Here is a 17,064-nt window from a genome sequence, read left to right as displayed (position 1 = left end):
TGTTATTTGGGAGAAATAGTCCATGGGCAGCCTGGTGTGAGCTGGAAAAGTCTTAGAAAGCGATGGTCAGGGGCACAGTGAAGCCTCGGGTAGAGCGGTCAGAGAGGAGCGGGGGAGGGAGGACGGGAGGAGAAGCGGACACCTTCCTGCCGAGCTCTGGGGCGCTGTCATTCCCAGGATAAGGAGTGCCCCGCCCATGACTCCCACATCCGCGTCAGTAGACGGACCTTGAAGTCTCAATCTCTCCGACTCCTGCTTGGACGGCCCCTCGGACCTCTGTCGGATCTTTGCCCTCCCCCGTTCAGAGCTGACTGGGTCTTTTACTTGGACGTAGAGATAGTGTAGGATTTATTTCACTGAGGCTTGGCCTGAGCTTGTGCCCTCCCCGCCCTCCCCACGCCCAGCTGCAGGGCTAGCGCAGCGTTAGTGTTCGTTTGCAGAGGAGGGAGGTTGGAGGAGGGTGATCACAGTACCGCGGGGACAGTGGGTGTCTGCAGATGTTAGCATCAAGTACACCGAGGGCATACTCGCCTCCCCTCAATCCCCAAGAGGCACAAGAGACAACAGAGTCCTGAAGGAGCAGGTTAGCAGTTGACCCGCACTTGGGCAAACATTATCTCACAGCCACATGCCTGCTGGGGCGGCATAGGGCTTTCTCCATCACTCGACAAGCGTGGGCCGCCAGGGATGTGGCTCCCGCCTTAGTTTGAGGGTGTAGCTGCGCAGGCGCAGGCAGTGTGCGCGGAAGGCGTGCAGAACCGACGGTCTCACCACGCAAAAACAGTGCACCTCGCGCAGACCTGGGCAGCGCGCAGCTAGCAGCTCCAGAGAGGCATCCAGCTCCGCGGAGGCGGTGGTGCGCACCTCGAGCACGCGCAAGGTTGCAGCGTAGTATAGTGCTGCGAAGCGCACCGAGCCTACAGGGTCCCCAGAGAGGCAGAGGTGCAGCGCAGCCACTGGCATTGCTGGCTGCAGGACACGAGTCACACTCTCAGCAGGTAGTGCTGGCTCCAGTTCCACCTCCACAGCCAGTCCCGGATGGCGGTGGCGCAACGCGGCCCAGGCTTCGTTGGGCAGAGGGGGGGCACGTGCATCCTCAGGGCAGGCGCATCTCAGCGCCAGGAGCGAGAAAGGTGCGCGGTCTGGTGCTGCCAGCACCTCGAGGGCGGTGTGTGACAGGCTGGCCAGGTGCAGGCCGAGGGTGCACAGGCGCGGGCAGGCCTCTAGTAGCTCGAGCACGGCCCCCGGCCCCACGCTGTTCACCAGTGTACAGTTGTTCAAGAAAAGGCTGCGGAGCTCGGGGCAGCCGCGTGCCACCTGTAGCACCAGCTTATCGTCCAAAGTGAAGGGCAAGCACCGCAGGTCGAGGTGACGCAGCCCCCGAGCTGTACTGCAAATAGCATGTACCGCGTCCAGGACATCCCGGCCCGCGTCGAAGAGCGGCTTTTCTCCGCGGCACTCCAGGCACAGGCCTCGAAGACCTGGGGCACAGCCCGCCAATGCAGTCAACAGCTCCGTGGCCACCTGGCGGCTTGGCTCCCTCGATGGCTCAAATTCTAGCCGCAGGTTGTGAATGTGGTCCAGGCAGGAGGACAGATAAGGTAGCACCATGCCTTCTCGCTCACAGTCGCAACTTGGGGTTAGAGGGGTGAAGAAGAAGCATCTATGTGTCCCCCCCCCAAGCTGAAGAGAAGACTCTACCCATTCCTCAGCTTGAGTTGCACCTACTGTCCCCACTTTCTACCCTCACCCCCACACCTCCCTGTCCCAACCATTTCTAGTTACCCCAAGCTAGCCACTAATGCTAGGAGGGAGCTCCCATCCTATCCCTTTAGAAGACTTCAGCCCTAACCAAATAGTTCAGTTGATTAGAGGGCCATCCCTGTACACCAAGGTTGTGGTTCAGTCCTCTATCAGGGCACTTACAAGAATCAACCAATGAATGCACAAATAAGTGAAACAACAAATGGATGTTTATCTCTCTAAAAATAATAATCAAAGAAAAAAAAGAACTGGACGCGTCTGCCACAAGTTGAAACCCTGGCAGGGAGAGAGCCAGGATTTTTAGGAACTGGGATTTCTTAGTGGTTTTGGAGCAGGCCAAATTCACGTTCTGCCTTTGCCACTCCTTAGCTGAGTGACTTAAAGGAAGTAACTCACTCTGCCTCAATTTCCTATCTGTACAATGGAGATAATACTAGCTATTAATATATGTGAGGCACTTAGAACAATGGTTGATACATAATAATAGGCAGTCAATAAATGTTAGTAATGATTATGGGTTTTTTGTTTTTTTACAGAGACAGAGAGAGAGTCAGAGAGAGGGATAGACAGGGACAGAGAGGAATGAAGAGATGAGAAGCATCAATCATTAGTTTTTCCGTTGCACATTGCGACACTTTAGCTGTTCATTGATTGCTTTCTCATATGTGCCTTGACCGCGGGCCTTCAGCAGACCGAGTGACCCCTTGCTCGAGCCAGCGACATTGGGTCCAAGCTGGTGAGCTTTTTTGCTTAATCCAGATGAACCCGCGCTCAAGCTGGCGACCTCAGCGTCTCGAACCTGGGTCCTCCGCATCCCAGTCAGCCGCTCTATCCATTGCGCCACTGCCTGGTCAGGTGATTATGGTTTTTAATATGGGGAGAGTCACTGAATCTTCCCAATCCCTGACTCCACAAAGAGAGGGTGAAGACTGGAGTGTGGCAAGAGGAAGGAGGGTAAGAACTGGCTCACCTGATGTTCGTGTCATGCCACACAGCACTACAGGTGGCAGCAGCAGCCCAGGCTCTGCAGACCCTGGCGGCGGCAGCACGGTCTGGCAGGGACAGGTGACAGAAGATGAGTACCAACACCTCCTCAGGCAGTTGCCCTGGTTCAGTCATTGCCCTTCGTGGGGTGGGGGCTCAGCAGCTCCCAGCAGCTCTGGCTTGGAGAGAGAGGGACGTCCTTGGGCTCAGGAAGGCCAGAGTGTTGAGGGGAACACTGGAGCCTATGTATGGCAATGCTTGTGGCCCAGGAGCTGCTACATATTTTGCAGAGCTCAGTGAAAAATGAAAATGCTGCACCCTTTGTTCAAAAACATTATTAGAAACTCAAGTCAGTGACAACAGAGCATTTAACCAAGTTACTAAGCCAAGCATGGGCTCGTGCTACTGCATAGGTCTCAAACCCTTGGTCAGCTTTGGATGCGAAAAGATTTCTGATTCTCCTTCAAATTACTTTATCATTTGTGTTGGAAAAAAAACATACCCACTTTATATAATGTTAGAAGAAACGCAACCACAATCTATGCATGAAGTTAATCAAGAACAATACTGTGGCCTGACCAGGTGGTGGTGCAGTGGATAGAACATCGGACTGGGATGCAGAGGACCCAGGTTCGAGACCCCGAAGTCGCCAGCTTGAGCACAGGCTCATCTGGTTTGAGCAAAGCTCACCAGCTTGGACCTAAGGTTGCTGGCTTGAGCAAGGGGTTACTTGGTCTGCTGTAGCCCCCCCCCCCCACCCCGTCAAGGCACATATGAGAAAGCAATCAATGAACAACTAAGGTGCCACAACAAAGAATTGATGCTTCTCATCTCTCTCCATTCCTGCCTGTCTGTCCCTATCTGTCCCTCTCTCTGTAAAAAAGCACACACAAAAAAACAACAACCAATACTGTGGGAGACTGCAAGCTGGCAAAGCCCTCACAGTTTAAAGCTTAGTCAAAGGCTAAGTTCTTCCCCCACACCTCCATACTGGTTATGAAGCTGAGTATTTGTAGTCGTCTCATCCCCCCACTTCACTTGCTTGCTTAAGTTGGTAGAAGCAATTTACATGCCTTTTTCTCACCCTTTGTTCTGATGTTGGTTGGTTTCAGTTATGCAGGGTGGAGGGTTTTCTGCACTTGGGAGAATTCTTGGTTTGCCTAGGAAATGTGTCTTTCTCCCAGTTACTGAATGAAGTCTTCTCTAGGTTAGTTGGAGGGCAGCTGCATAGGCTCTGACTGCGGAACAACCCGGTCCTCCCTCACCCTGAGCTCAGAGCCGGCCTCCTCTCCTGGCCTTCCTATACACACTCAGAGCTGTCTACCAGGATCACTGTACTGCTTCCCTCCCAACTTCAAACCTGCGTACTAGGGAAGGACTGGGCCCAACCCCCACCTCGAGGACCACTGAAATAAGGGATTCTCAGACCGTGAGGGATCACAGAGCCACTTGGACACTTGTTCCCAATACAGAATCCACGGCTCCACACACTAAATCAGGGTCTCCGGAAAGAGTAGGCCCAAGAATCTGAATTTCAACAAGCGCCGGTTGGCTCCATAAGTCCCAAATTGAAAAACCCCGTACTGACCCTAGAGAGTGACAGTAGGGTTAATAGGGCGGGAGCATTAGCGAAGAGTTTTAAGTGGCAGGGACCATAAGCCAATCAGGAAGCCTGAGGCGGGGCACAGATAAATTCGCCCGGAGAGGGGTGGCTCCTTCCCTTCCCCCCTCCTCCCTCAGGGAAAGACTTCCTGAGTACTTCCAATGAAAGGCTGGTGGGAGAAAAGTTTGGGGCTCTGGGACCCGAGAGGCCCCGGGTTCAAGTTCGCATCTTGACCTCCGAGCAGCCCAGGTTCCCGTCGGCGCGGTTCAGACTAGGCTGAAATTCCGCAGATCCACCCGGAGCGCCGCCTTTCCGAGTCCGGCGTCGTTGGACAGTGTGCATCCTTTTAAGTTGCCAACTTTATTTTAAGGTTCTTGAAATTTTTCGTACACAATGTTTCACATCACTTGTCAGTTTCCTATTTCCCCGTATTTTCCAGGCTAACGGTCCCTGCTGGAATTGGCGCGTGTATCCTGGAAGTTCTGATACCTTCAATCAGGCCTGAACCTGGAACCCACCGGCACCCCGTCTTAAATGTCAGTGAATAGCAGAGATCAGAGATCATCGAGCACCAGAACATTCTGGCCCCACGAGACGCCCCCTTGTTTCCCCCTGAGGAAGCGGGGCAGCTTTCACCCGGGAGATCTGCGGCCCTGTAAGAGCCACAAATCCCCAAGGCCCCTTGCCGCGGGCAGTTTTTCCTGCGGTCTAACCTCGGGTGCCAGTGTCTTACCTGTTAAGGCGGACCTGGTGTGCTTTGCCCCTGGGCTGGGGACTCGCGTTGGAGGACTGTGAGCGGGAAGGAGCTGCCGGGAGCTCAGGAGGCGGGATGCCGGGGCGGACCGGGCAGCTCGGGCACCGCCCCTGCGCTCCGCGCACACCCGGAAGCAGCGCGGATCCAGTGGAGCCGGGCGGGCGTGGGAATCCGGGCCGGGCCGGGCCGGGCCGGGGCGGCCAGGTTAGTGCAGAGGGTGTGTGGGCTTCCCGGTACTGGCGGGAGCAGAGGTGGATCCTGGTTCAGGAGCTTGGGTGCGGCACGGTTGTCAACAGCGGCTGCCCCGCCCGGGCCTATTAGGCTGTTTCCGTGGGAGGCGGGAAAGAGGGTACAGACCTGGGTCCCCGTAGGTTCCTTGTTCCAGCTAGGGGCTGGTTCTGAACGGATCTGAGAGCAGAGACCTCTTGACCTCCCCAGCCAGATGCGCGTGCGAAATCCCAGCATTAAGGTGAGCTAGTGGGAGGCTGGGGAGCTCCCCTCCAGAGCTCGGAAGAGGAGTAGGGGGCGCGCCCTCCTACACGCTGGAAGTCGCAAACTTTCAATCCTCCAGGGGCCACGCCCACAGGCCGTCGCCACGCGTCTGGCCCGAGGTGGGGCTGCTTGGGGACTGTAGAGAGTGTTAATGGAGCGCTGGCCCTCAGTCTCAGTCCAGCTAAGCCTTTCCAAGACCTAGCACGGCCCGACCCAAAGAGAGGCGAACCCCGGGAGAGTGAGGCGCGGGGCTTCCCGAGGAGGGGCTTCTGTGAAAGGGCACGTAGGAAGTGGTTCCCAAGGGCACATGGAGCCAAGGGTCCCGGCAGACCTGTTTGCCTTACCCTATTTGTCCAGTCCTAGTGAGTGTGATGGAGGGTCCCCTTTCTCCAAGTTTCCAGTGCCCACCTGTAAGGCCTGCTGGGCAGACTCTGGTTCCACCCTGACCCCTATTTCCACTCCTTGGAGCAGGACCACATCCATCGGGAGAGCACCCTCAAGTTAAGGGTCTGAGAAGACATGAAAGAGCAAACGTTCCCAGGGCAGGTTTTTACTCTCTTCTTCCCTGGGCCGCATCCCCAGGGCTTCCCACTTGTCTCTACCTGGCCTCACTTGTCGCCTACAGAGACTCACCCCGTCTTTGTTTTTTTTATTTTACTTTCTTGCTTTTTAAGAAAAACACTTTATTTTATATTTTGCCATTTTAGCACAAAGCAAATGTACCTATTTTACGTAAAGTAGAATATTGGTAAATAGAAGGAGAACTAAAATCTCCCAAATCTTCTGCCATCCCCATAGACATTGCTTTGGATACATACACAAGTATTAATATACTGTCTACCAAAAGGTTATTGGTATGGGGGAGGGGAACTCAAAGGCATGTCTTCTGTGCTCAGACCCATGGTAGGACCACCACCAGGTATTTTTCTTGCCAAATCTGTTGATGCTGCATGGCCCCTGCCCAGGTACTGTCCCAGCTTTGGCTCTCTGGTTAAGGTCTGGGGACACATCTGAAACAACCTGCCCAACAATGCTCAAGGTTGTGGTCCTGGCTCCTCCTGGCATCCCTCCCCTGAGGTTCCCTGTTCCTCATGTAAATGGATGCCAGTTGGGGTCACTCTATCTGTCCTGCCCAGAGCAGTAGGTCAGTCCAGGGTGCTCACAGCTGGGGCTCAGCACAACTAGACCACATATGTAAATACCAAAGACCAGATAGTAAAGAAGTATGGCTGATGGCGTAGGAGGTAGGGTCTTGAGCCCATTTTTATAGGTATGGGTGAGATGTTGCCTTAGGTGAGGCAGGAAGGAAGAGGCAGGCCTCCTGGCACAGTGCAATGCTTCTCTGGCTGGGAATTTTGCCTCCTGATCTAGGGTTAGGATTTTGTCAGTAGATGGAGGAGATACTAGAACCAGGATGCCCAGACTGTCTCTGAACAGGGAAAGTATCTGTAATAGAACAACTTTAGCTGCATAAGATCAGAGCTCAGCTCCAAGTACTTTAGAAGGAAAAGGAATGGTTTAGTTTACAACTGAAAAGCCAGAGTGCAGCTAGACCCAGGGGCATAATGCGGTTAGGAGTGTACCTCTTCCTCTCAGGCTGTTTCCTTCTATGTCAGTTTCATTTTCAGTTGGGCTCTTCCCAAGCAGTGGCAAAGGACGGACGGAGACCTCCCCTTCCTGCCAGCTCAGCCCCAAGGGAAGGGAAACTAGTGTCTCTTTCCTATTGGTCCAGCCAAAGTTGCAGGTTGCTTGCTCCATCTTGAATCTACCCAACTCTGAACTAGTCATTTTAGGAAAGAGAATGGAATATGCAAATTGGCCAGACCTGTTTCACATGTCCACACCTGGAGCTAGGGAGTGGGGTTAGCCCTCCCAACAAGCATATGGATTAAAAGGGAAAAGAGAAGTCCCCAAAGGTCAGCCAGGATTGGTGAAAGGTGTCTGGACAGGCACAAACTACAGGTGTCCTTTGAAGTGAAGTCAGAATGTATAGTAGGAATACAGGTGACAAAACTGCTGAGGGAGGCGTGGGGGCTGTGGTCCTAAGGGATACTGGGGCTCAAGTTCAAGCTGAGGGCATTCTGGGACATGGGTCTGGTTGGTTGTGGGGCATAGGCACCATCCAGGATGATGTGTCTCCTGTCAGCTTTGGTAAGAGACAACTTGGCCTGAGGTTGGGGAATAACTTCTTTGCCTCCACTGCAGGATAGTACCTCTCCTCTCTCCATTGTGACTCTGGGCTTTTTTTTAAAAGTCAGTGGAGGGACAGTCCTCACTGCAAGTTTGGGCTGGGCTATGCAGAGCCAGACACACAAGGGGCTGCCTGTGGGAGGATGAACTTCCCCTCACAAGTGAGCCAGCTGGATCGTGTGGGACTGTACAGTTATCTCCAGGACTGGGTTGGGGGTGATCTGGATACTCATCTGCATCTCCAGGAGGCAAGATGGCTGCTGGGCCAAATGGGCTCGAGGAGTGGGTGGGCAGTGCATACCTGTTTGTGGAGTCCTCGCTGGACAAGGTGGTCCTGTCGGATGCCTATGCGCACCCCCAGCAGAAGGTGGCAGTGTACAAGGCTCTGCGGACTGTATTGGCAGGTGTGTGGTTGGGTCACTTGGAGAGAAAGGAGCAGCCTGGGTCTGGGACCTTTTGTGGGCAGGGCTAAGGGCTGAGACCCCCCCCCCCTACCCTACACCACTTGAGCTCTATGGGCTTGTGCATGGGAAGGAGAGGAGGTGGACTGGTTGCTTAGGCTGTCTTCTCTGTTACTCCTCATATGTGCCCTTAAGTGTAGACATGTGTCTGTGTATGATTTACTTATGTATTCAATAACGTTCCGCTGCTTCATGTCTCCCACTCCTCAAACCAGCCAGCTTACTGCTTTCTACTAATTGCACATCTCTCTCTTTTCCTCTTTCACTGCAGCATTCCTTGCCCAAGACTGTATTGGCAGTCTTGTACCTACTTTTGCCTCCTCCTTTCTCTTGTCCGAGCAGAGGTGACAGGAGGCTGAACCCAGTTAGGGGATCCCACTAGGGCCCCAGAGCAGCCGAGCCCCTTTCCTTCCCGGGCAGCAGGAGACCTCTCATTCCTTCCCCACCCCGCTTGCTACCACCTACCCAGTCAGCTTGGCTGCCCAGGGCATTTGCCCCTCTCTGTGCTGCAAAGTCTCTCCCCACGTCCTTTTGCCCCATCTTAATATGGGACTCTAGGAATGGGGCTAGGGTGGTACCCACTCCCTGTGATAGGTCCTGGCCTTCACTCTGGTATGTCAATTTTGTTTTCTGGCTGAGAGCTCAGGGGTAAGCCCGGCGCCCCTAGGTGGGGGGTGGTGGTGGTAGGGAGGGAGTCTGATTGCGAGCTTTACCCCTCCAACGACCGCTTGGGGACCACCTGGCGCCTGACTGACCGCCTCTGCAGAGAGCGGGAGCCCGGACGTGTTGCAGATGCTCAAGATACACCGCAGCGATTCGCAGCTGATTGTACAGCTGCGTTTCTGCGGACGCCAGCCCTGCGGCCGCTTCCTCCGCGCCTACCGCGAGGGGACGCTGCGCGCGGCGCTGGAGCGCTACTTGGCCGCAGGGCTCACCCTGCACTCCCTGCCTTTGCAACTGGAGCTGCGCGCGGGCGTGGAGGTGCTGGACTCCTTGCTGACGGATGAGGAGCGTTGTTTGAGTTGTATCTTCGGCCAGAAGGTGCGGCCCGGCTGGGTCCAGAGCGGGGGTGGGGCAGGGATTCATGGCTAATGCCCCTACCGACGGCGCACTCCCCTCTCTAGCCTGACCGGCTCCGGGACGAGGAACTCGCTGAGTTGGAGGATGCTCTCCGGCATCTGACCTGCGATGGCGCGGGGGGCCAGGGTGGCAACGTGGAAGCTCCTGCCTCTTCGCAGTTCCTGACCCCTTCTCCATCGGAGGAGAAGCCGCCACTGCCGGTATCTGGCCAGACTTTTCTGTTCCAGGGTCAGCCCGTAGGTGAGGCACAGACAGGGTCACCGGGAAATCAAGGGGCGGGAATGTACGGGTACTTGTCTGCCGCCCTCGCCCCCCCCCCCCCCCCCAAGCTCACTCTGTTTCCCATCACCTCCGCAGTGAACCGGCCGCTAAGCCTGAAGGACCAGCAGACATTCGCACGCTTAGTGGGCCTCAAATGGCGCAAGGTTGGGCGCACCCTGCAGCGAGGCTGTCGTGCGCTGCGGGACCCCGCCCTCGACTCTCTGGCCTATGAGTATGAGCGCGAGGGGCTGTACGAGCAAGCCTTCCAGCTACTGCGGCGCTTTGTGCAAGCTGAGGGCCGTCGCGCCACACTGCAGCGCCTGGTGGAGGCGCTGGAGGAGAACGAGCTCACCAGCCTGGCAGAGGACTTGCTGGGCCTGGCGAATCCCGACGATGGTCGGGCCTAGGCTGGGTAGCAGACAAAAGGGAGGTCGTCCAGTTGTCCAGCCAGGGTTTGGAGCACCCGGGTCCCTTCTGCTGCTACTGCTGATCTGTACATCCACAGGACTTATAACCCTATTTGCTCCAGGTGCTGGGCAGAGTTGACCGCCTTCTCCAGGAGTCAGATAAACACCGACCATGCCTGCTGGGGTACCATTGGGGATTCGGCCCCAGATACTACAATAGAGACAGTCTGTGAGGGTGATCTGCTGCAGAGGTCGGCCTCACCTCACCCCAGAAGAGGGGCTTCTGGCTAGCTCTTATTTCTTCACTCATTGAACAATCAACTCATTAGACACCTGTTGTGTTTTAGGCATCATACAGGGTATTGCAAATACTGTGGTAAACAAAGTAGACAATCCTGCCTGCCCTCAGTTCACACTCAGTATGGGACACCAAATAGTAATAAAACATTAATGTTTCTTGATGAGAAAAATACAAGTAATTGTGGGAGCACTAAAGAGGGGCCTAACCCAGGTTAGGGGTTAGGCTTCCTGGGAGAGATATGAGTGTGAACATGGGAGAGAGTGGGGGGTGGGCACTGAGAGTAGAGCAATGTCCTGGGCATAGCCAGCTGCTGGTGTGGTCTTGAGGGAGGTGAGAGGGAGGGTTGTTAGAAGAACAGAAAGTTTGAGTGGCTAGATCTAGGGGTGGGTGGATTTGCAGAGACCCAGGGAGAAGTGGGGAAAGTAGAGAGTATGGGGTCTGGCAAGCCACTTTATAGAGTTTGGATTTTATCCGTAGGTCAGTGGGAAGGCTTTGAAGGGTTTTGGGAATGAAGGCTGGGAGGCTGGTGAATATGAGAAAGGAGAGAGAGAAGGGACAATGCCCCAGGCCGGGGCAGTGGAGATAGAGGGGAGAGATGAACACAGAGCTGTTTTGGACAAAGGATAACAGGCCTGATAACACTGGATAAGGAATGAAGTGAGACCTAGTTTCTGCCTTTGCCAGTTGGATGAAAAGTGAGGCTTCCTGCTGGCATGTGGGCCTGGGAAAGGTGAAGTGTTTGCTGTTTGGAACAAGCTGGGCATGATGTTCCTGTAGAATATCCAGGGAGAGATTCCCCCCCCCCTTTTTCTGAAGCTGGAAACGGGGAGAGACAGTCAGACAGACTCCCGCATGCGCCCGACCGGGATTCACCCGGCACACCCACCAGGGGGCGATGCTCCACCCATCCTGGGCGTCGCCATGTTGCGACCAGAGCCACTCTAGCGCCTGGGGCAGAGGCCACAGAGCCATCCCCAGCACCCGGGCCATCTTTGCTCCAATGGAGCCCTGGCTGCGGGAGGGGAAGAGAGAGACAGAGAGGAAGGCGCGGTGGAGGGGTGGAGAAGCAAATGTGCGCTTCTCCTGTGTGCCCTGGCCGGGAATCGAACCCGGGTCCTCCGCACACTAGGCCAACGCTCTACCACTGAGCCAACCGGCCAGGGCCAGGGAGAGAATTTAAGGAAAGCTGGATCTATAGTTTTGAGTTCAGCAGAAGGTCAAGGTTCAAGATTCACAAAGGGACAGGTATGAGTGGGTAGGGTTTCCCAGGGGGAGGTCCAGAAAAAGAGCAGCTCATAGAAGAAGGAGGAAAACTGGAGATTTGGGAACCAAGGGAATACCTACCTGCTGTGATGGAGGCTGTAGATCAGTCAAGGTGAAGGAGTGTTTGCTGGGAATATTTCTGGGACATGGTGGGTACAGCCTCAAGCGAGGCCACGGAGGGGTGGGAGATGAGGCAGTGGAGAAAACCAGAATAGCAGAATCCTGGGAGGTTTGAAAAGGAGAGTGAGGCTCAGGAGGGTTTGCTTTTTTTCTTTTTTTGGTATTTTTCCAAAGTGAGAAGGGGTGGGTGTGAGGCAGGCAGACGACTCCCAACCAGGATCCACCTGGCATGCCCATTGTTCCATTGCAATGGGAGCCATTCTAGCACCTGAGGTGGAGGCCATGGAGCCATCCTCAGCACCCTGGACAACTTTGCTCCAATGGAGCTTTAGCTGCGGGAGGAAAGAAATAGAAAGGAGAGGGGGAAGGAAAGGGTGGAGAAGCAGATGGGCACTTGTCTTGTGTGCCCTGGCCGGGTATCGAACCCGGGACTTCCACACACTGGGCCAACCCTCTACCACTGAGCCAACCGGCCAGGGCCGGGGGGGGGGTTGATTTTTTTTTTTTTAGTTTATTTATTTATTCATTTTAGAGAGGAGAGGGAGAGACAGAGAGAGAGAGACAGAGAGAGGACAGAGAGAGAGGAGGAGGGGAGGAGCTGGAAGCATCAACTCCCATATGTGCCTTGACCAGGCAAACCCAGGGTTTCGAACCGGTGACCTCAGCATTTCCAGGTCAACGCTTTATTCACTGCACCACCACAGGTCAGGCGGGGGGGGGGGGGGTTGATTTTTAAGGGAGAACATTAGTGGGAAGTTGTCAGAAGGCTTGGCCCTGAAAAGAAGGCGGCGCTGGAGAGCAGCGCTGGTTTCCGTAGCCTGTCCTCAAACTCTTGGGCAGGATGGGGTGGGGGCTGCAATCTCCCGGCCCCACTGCATATGTTGGGACTTGGAGACTGAGTTCCAGAAAGACGGAGCTGGCAGAATTAGGCAAGGATGGGACACTCAGTCTCCAGAGCACCTCTGCCCATAAGCATCCCAGATCAAACCCTGTGCTCACTGGCTTCCTTCAGAAGTCCGCCATCCGGCCTGCAGTGGCCCAGGCTTGGTTATTTCTACCAGCAGGAGGCTATGCTGGTCTGGGGCACTAGGGACCAGGGTACACAGAACAGGGAAATACAGACTGAAGTGCTCACCTGTGAAATTAACAGGTGGGAAAATAAATTAACAGATGATAAAAAAAACAGGGTTGGCCCTCTCTCCTGTGTCCCAGTGGATGGATGGGGAGAGCAGTGAGGGACAACAGAGGAAAGGGTTCTGGACCGAATTCCAGAAGACCTGGGCAGTGCTCTTACCTTCTGCCTTTATGCTCCTGGGCAAGTCACTCAGCTCCCCGAGTGGCAGTGTCCCCATCTTGGCATAAGCAGTAAGAACTGATGACAGGGTTGTTATGAGAATTGAATGACTTGTCTTGGTACATGTGTGCTTTTGCTAGGGGTCAGAGTAAGAAGGCAGCCATGTGTCCCAGGAGCAGTTTATGGACCCTGCCTGGTGGAACCAGAGTTCCTCCTAAGCTGAAGAAAGACACTTCCAAGAATGGGCTGGGATAGTGGCCAGGTCGATGATAGGACCCTGGGCCCCAGTGATTTAGGACCAGGTTGCCAGCAACACTCCCACACCCTGCCAGCCCAGACCCTGCCTCACTCCAGAGAATCCGGGGTGGGGTGGAAAGACTAACCAGAGAGATTGCTTTTTCCTGCCCTTGCCCCCTGAAAAGTGGATTGGGGGAGCTTGAAACTGTATTGAGACCAGAACCCACCTCTCCAGGCATTCCCAGGAAAAAGTGCCGGTTAGGTTTCTTCTCAGACATCAGTCTCCACTCGGAGACAGCCCTCCCAGCAGCGCTGGGGTGGAGCTGAGCTCCAGCTGTCCGGGCGCGCACAGCTGGAGGGTCACGTGGCAGCGTCCCTGACCCCCCTTCCTGCCAACGCTGCATTTGGCTCAGGCCTGGCCATGGCCGCCCTTGGGACCCTGCGCTGAGCCCCGGGAGCCCCGGAAGCCCCGGCGTCCGGGGCCGCGGAGTTCCCAAGGGCTGAACGTGAGTGTCGGGATCCCAAGGACTGACGCGGTGGGTAGAGAGGGGTAGAAGGGATCTGGCTTCAGCATTGGGAAGACAGGCGGGGTGTGGGGCTGAGTGAGGCTCTGCGTTTCCCTGCTCCGGCCTTGGAGCACAGTCCTGGGCCGAAGCTGAGGGGGTGGGATTTGGCTACATGGACTTCTTGTCCTTTCAGGCGCCCATCCCGATGGGTGTGTGTGTGACAGAGCTCAGAATAGAAGGGAACAGGAGGGGGATGTACTGTGGGTAGTTGGAGACCCCAGGCAGGTGGGCTCCCGCCCATTGCCTTGGAGAGGACGAGGCCCGGAGCCCTGACAGAGTTTTTACACAGGGGGCGCGGGCACTAGCCACACAGACATGAGGCGGAGGCTGCACCTACGTGGGGACGCGTCGCTCACACTACTCCTAGGCGCAGCCCTCGGCCTCCTGCTCTACGCGCAGCGCGATGGAACGGCCCCTACAACTAACTCGCAGCGAGCGCAAGGGAGGGCAGCGCCGGAGCCCACCCCCCGGCTCCGTGTATTTCAGGCACCGGATGCAGGAGCTGCCCTGCTGGCCTATGAAGAGGATACGCCAGAACCGCCCACACCTACAGGACCCTTTGACTTTGTCCGGTACCTGCGCGCCAAGGACCAGCGACGCTTTCCCCTGCTCATTAACCAGCCACACAAGTGCCTAGGCGATGGCGCACGCGGCACAGGACCCGACTTGCTCATCGCTGTCAAGTCAGTGGCGGCGGACTTGGAGCGGCGCCAAGCAGTGCGCCAAACATGGGGTGCCGAGGGTCGCGTGCAGGGGGCGCTCGTGCGCCGCGTGTTCTTGCTCGGAGTGCCCAGGGGTGTGGGTTTAGGTGAGGCAGAAGCGAAGGGAGCGCGGGGGGCGGGCACGCAAACGCACTGGCACGCCCTGCTGCATGCTGAGAGCCGCACCTATGCGGACATCCTGCTCTGGGCCTTCGACGACACTTTCTTCAACCTAACGCTCAAGGAGATCCACTTTCTGGCTTGGGCCTCAGCCTACTGCCCAGACGTGCGCTTCGTCTTTAAGGGCGATGCCGACGTATTCGTGCATGTGGAAAACCTGCTAGAGTTTCTCGCGGCACGGGATCCAGCGCAGGACATGCTTGCAGGCGACGTGATCGTACAGGCGCGGCCAATCCGGGAACCAGCCAGCAAATATTACATCCCTGAGGCTGTGTACGGCCTACCTGCCTACCCAGCTTATGCAGGCGGCGGTGGCTTCGTGATTTCGGGGGCCACGCTACGCCGCCTGTCTGGCGCCTGTGCACAGGTCGAGCTCTTCCCCATCGACGATGTCTTTCTGGGTATGTGTCTGCAGCGCCTGCGGCTAACGCCAGAGCCTCACCCTGCGTTTCGCACTTTTGGCATCCCCCAGCCTTCAGCTGCGCCACACCTGCGCACCTTCGACCCCTGCTTTTACCGTGAGCTAGTTGTAGTACATGGACTATCAGCTGCTGATATCTGGCTTATGTGGCACTTGCTGCATGGCCCCCATAGGCCAGCCTGTGCCCGGCCACTGCCTGTCGCCACTGGCCCCTTCCAGTGGGGCCCTTAGTAACTTAGCACAGCCCTAGGTTCACCGCATTCAGACTTAAGATGTAGTAGGTGCTGTGATGATACCTTAAAGGTGTGGTTTCAACTCACTGAGAGTGAAATGAAGAAAAAAAAAAAAGATGTAGTGGGAGTCTGAAAGGGGGTTCTCTAGGCGGATTATCTTGGTGTATGTGGTTCCTCCCCCCAAAAGGGCAGTTCAAGAACCAGCTCCAGAGTGTCAGGTGTCTGCTTCCTCCAGGTCCTAGGGAATGAAGATTGAGCTTGGCTCCTGTCTGCCTAATGCGAGTGGACCTGGAACCATCTAATGACAGCCCTTTGAGATATCCACACTCTTTGTCATGCAGGGGTACGTGGTCAGTCCTCCTAGTACAAAGTAAGGAGGGTGGGATGGCAAGTGCTAGTGGAATCTAACCACACTCTTTGGTTTGGAACTCCTAGGATAATGCACACATGCAGGTCTTTCTGATGGCTAGACGCCACAGGGAGGTATGGTGACCTGGTTTCTGTCTTCATCAAACTAGGAGGTATTCTGTTAAAATCCAGTCTGTAAGGAGGCATTTTGCTTCCTGCCTGTCCTTCCAAATTATATTTTCAGCCTTGTCAGGGTCTTTAGATCTCCTTTTTTAGAAGCCACCCCCTTCTGGACCCGAATTTGGCTGCAACATCAGGGATCAAGGTACACAGGGATGACCAAGTACGTGGTTCTTCTTAAAGCCTTTCCACATCTCCCAACTATTCTCAGCACAAACACCTGTATCCACACAACTACTATATGATGATCTCCTACTGGAGGCTCTATTGCCTTCCCAGAGAAGCCAAGGAACTTCTCCAAAGATGACTCCACTATACATTTCCCCATACTCTTAAAAAAGAATTCAATGTCCCCACACTTATTTTAATACAAAGATCCCAGCAATGGCACATGGTGAGCCGCTGCTGAGGACACAGATCTTTATTGAAGAATTGCGGGCAGGACATGAGGAAGGTTCCCTTATCCCAGGAGGATGAGAACAGTCCTGACTACCCCAATAGTGGGATGTGTGTGTTTGGGGGGGTGTCTGTGGCCAGGCCATAGTCCAAATGGGAAGACACTAGTCAGTCACAAAGTCATGAGCGCCACACAAGCCTGGCAGCAGGTCCAGGGAATCACCTAGGAGCCCAGGGCAGGTCCCCTGCACATTCATTGTTAAACTATACAGGATGAGGCTGTACATGAATTAATTACAAAAGAGTCATATTTACAAAAATCTGTACACACATTTGAAAAACTCACAAAATTGTCATCTATGTATCACAATTTGCTAGACCAAAATATTAAAAATGGGATAAAATTACACATTTCTCTTTTCAATTCTTTTCAAAAGGTTAATATTTTTAAAACACATACACTATTTTCCTTAACAAGACCCATGAAGAGACTGAGCAGCCCAGCCCTCCTTGAGTCCCCAGAGGCCTTGAACCATGAATGGGCGCAGTCAGCGAACGCTGTCCAGGGTTAGGGCAGGGGAGCCAGCCCACAGTGCAGAACAGAATGCTGAATCACAACAAAAGGAGGAAGATGTCTTTGGCTAAAACTTTGGCATTAAATAAAAGAGGCAAACAGGATGGAAACATGCAGCCCCGCCAGCCAGGTGGGGGCAGTGGGGCACAGGCAACCTTGAAGGCTGGTTCCAAGAAGGATGGGAACCAGGCCTGGGCATGTACCTGGATGGTAGAAAGCTGTGTTTCAATTAGTGGGATGTGCCTACTGGGCCT

General features: G+C 54.9%; 3 protein-coding genes across 9 annotated transcripts; 2 read left to right on the top strand and 1 right to left on the bottom strand.

Moving 5' to 3' along the window:
• Positions 1 to 396: 396 nt before the first annotated feature.
• Positions 397 to 5,179, bottom strand: FBXL8 (F-box and leucine rich repeat protein 8). 2 transcript variants are annotated; one of them, XM_066348167.1, is made up of 3 exons: positions 5,085 to 5,158; positions 2,735 to 2,927; positions 397 to 1,633 (listed from the first exon to the last, which is right to left on the bottom strand). In XM_066348167.1, exons 2-3 carry the CDS (start codon positions 2,881 to 2,883, stop codon positions 661 to 663), a joined length of 1,122 nt encoding a protein of 373 aa, XP_066204264.1. In that variant the 5' UTR covers positions 2,884 to 2,927; positions 5,085 to 5,158; the 3' UTR covers positions 397 to 660. The 2 variants fall into 2 exon arrangements, with proteins under 2 accessions (XP_066204264.1, XP_066204265.1); XM_066348168.1 differs by having other exon boundaries at positions 398 to 1,633; positions 2,735 to 2,923; positions 5,085 to 5,179.
• Positions 4,483 to 10,458, top strand: TRADD (TNFRSF1A associated via death domain). 5 transcript variants are annotated; one of them, XM_066348171.1, is made up of 6 exons: positions 4,483 to 4,685; positions 4,791 to 5,006; positions 8,033 to 8,191; positions 9,015 to 9,289; positions 9,373 to 9,568; positions 9,686 to 10,458. In XM_066348171.1, the coding sequence occupies exons 3-6, from the start codon at positions 8,041 to 8,043 to the stop codon at positions 9,994 to 9,996; spliced, it is 933 nt and encodes a 310-aa protein (XP_066204268.1). In that variant the 5' UTR covers positions 4,483 to 4,685; positions 4,791 to 5,006; positions 8,033 to 8,040; the 3' UTR covers positions 9,997 to 10,458. The 5 variants fall into 5 exon arrangements, with proteins under 5 accessions (XP_066204268.1, XP_066204269.1, XP_066204266.1 ...); XM_066348172.1 differs by having other exon boundaries at positions 4,483 to 5,006; XM_066348169.1 differs by lacking the exons at positions 4,483 to 4,685; positions 4,791 to 5,006 and adding an exon at positions 5,195 to 5,309.
• Positions 10,459 to 13,362: 2,904 nt separating this feature from the next.
• On the top strand, positions 13,363 to 16,643 carry B3GNT9 (UDP-GlcNAc:betaGal beta-1,3-N-acetylglucosaminyltransferase 9). Of its 2 annotated transcripts, none has more exons than XM_066348403.1 (2): positions 13,363 to 13,717; positions 14,067 to 16,643. In XM_066348403.1, exon 2 carries the CDS (start codon positions 14,093 to 14,095, stop codon positions 15,308 to 15,310), a length of 1,218 nt encoding a protein of 405 aa, XP_066204500.1. In that variant the 5' UTR covers positions 13,363 to 13,717; positions 14,067 to 14,092; the 3' UTR covers positions 15,311 to 16,643. The 2 variants fall into 2 exon arrangements, with proteins under 2 accessions (XP_066204500.1, XP_066204499.1); XM_066348402.1 differs by having other exon boundaries at positions 13,364 to 13,747.
• The last annotated feature ends 421 nt before the right edge of the window (positions 16,644 to 17,064 follow it).

This window comes from Saccopteryx leptura, chromosome 9, assembly GCF_036850995.1.
Source record: "Saccopteryx leptura isolate mSacLep1 chromosome 9, mSacLep1_pri_phased_curated, whole genome shotgun sequence".
NCBI classification, from domain to species: domain Eukaryota; kingdom Metazoa; phylum Chordata; class Mammalia; order Chiroptera; family Emballonuridae; genus Saccopteryx; species Saccopteryx leptura.
This window is presented reverse-complemented; position numbering and strand designations above follow the sequence as displayed.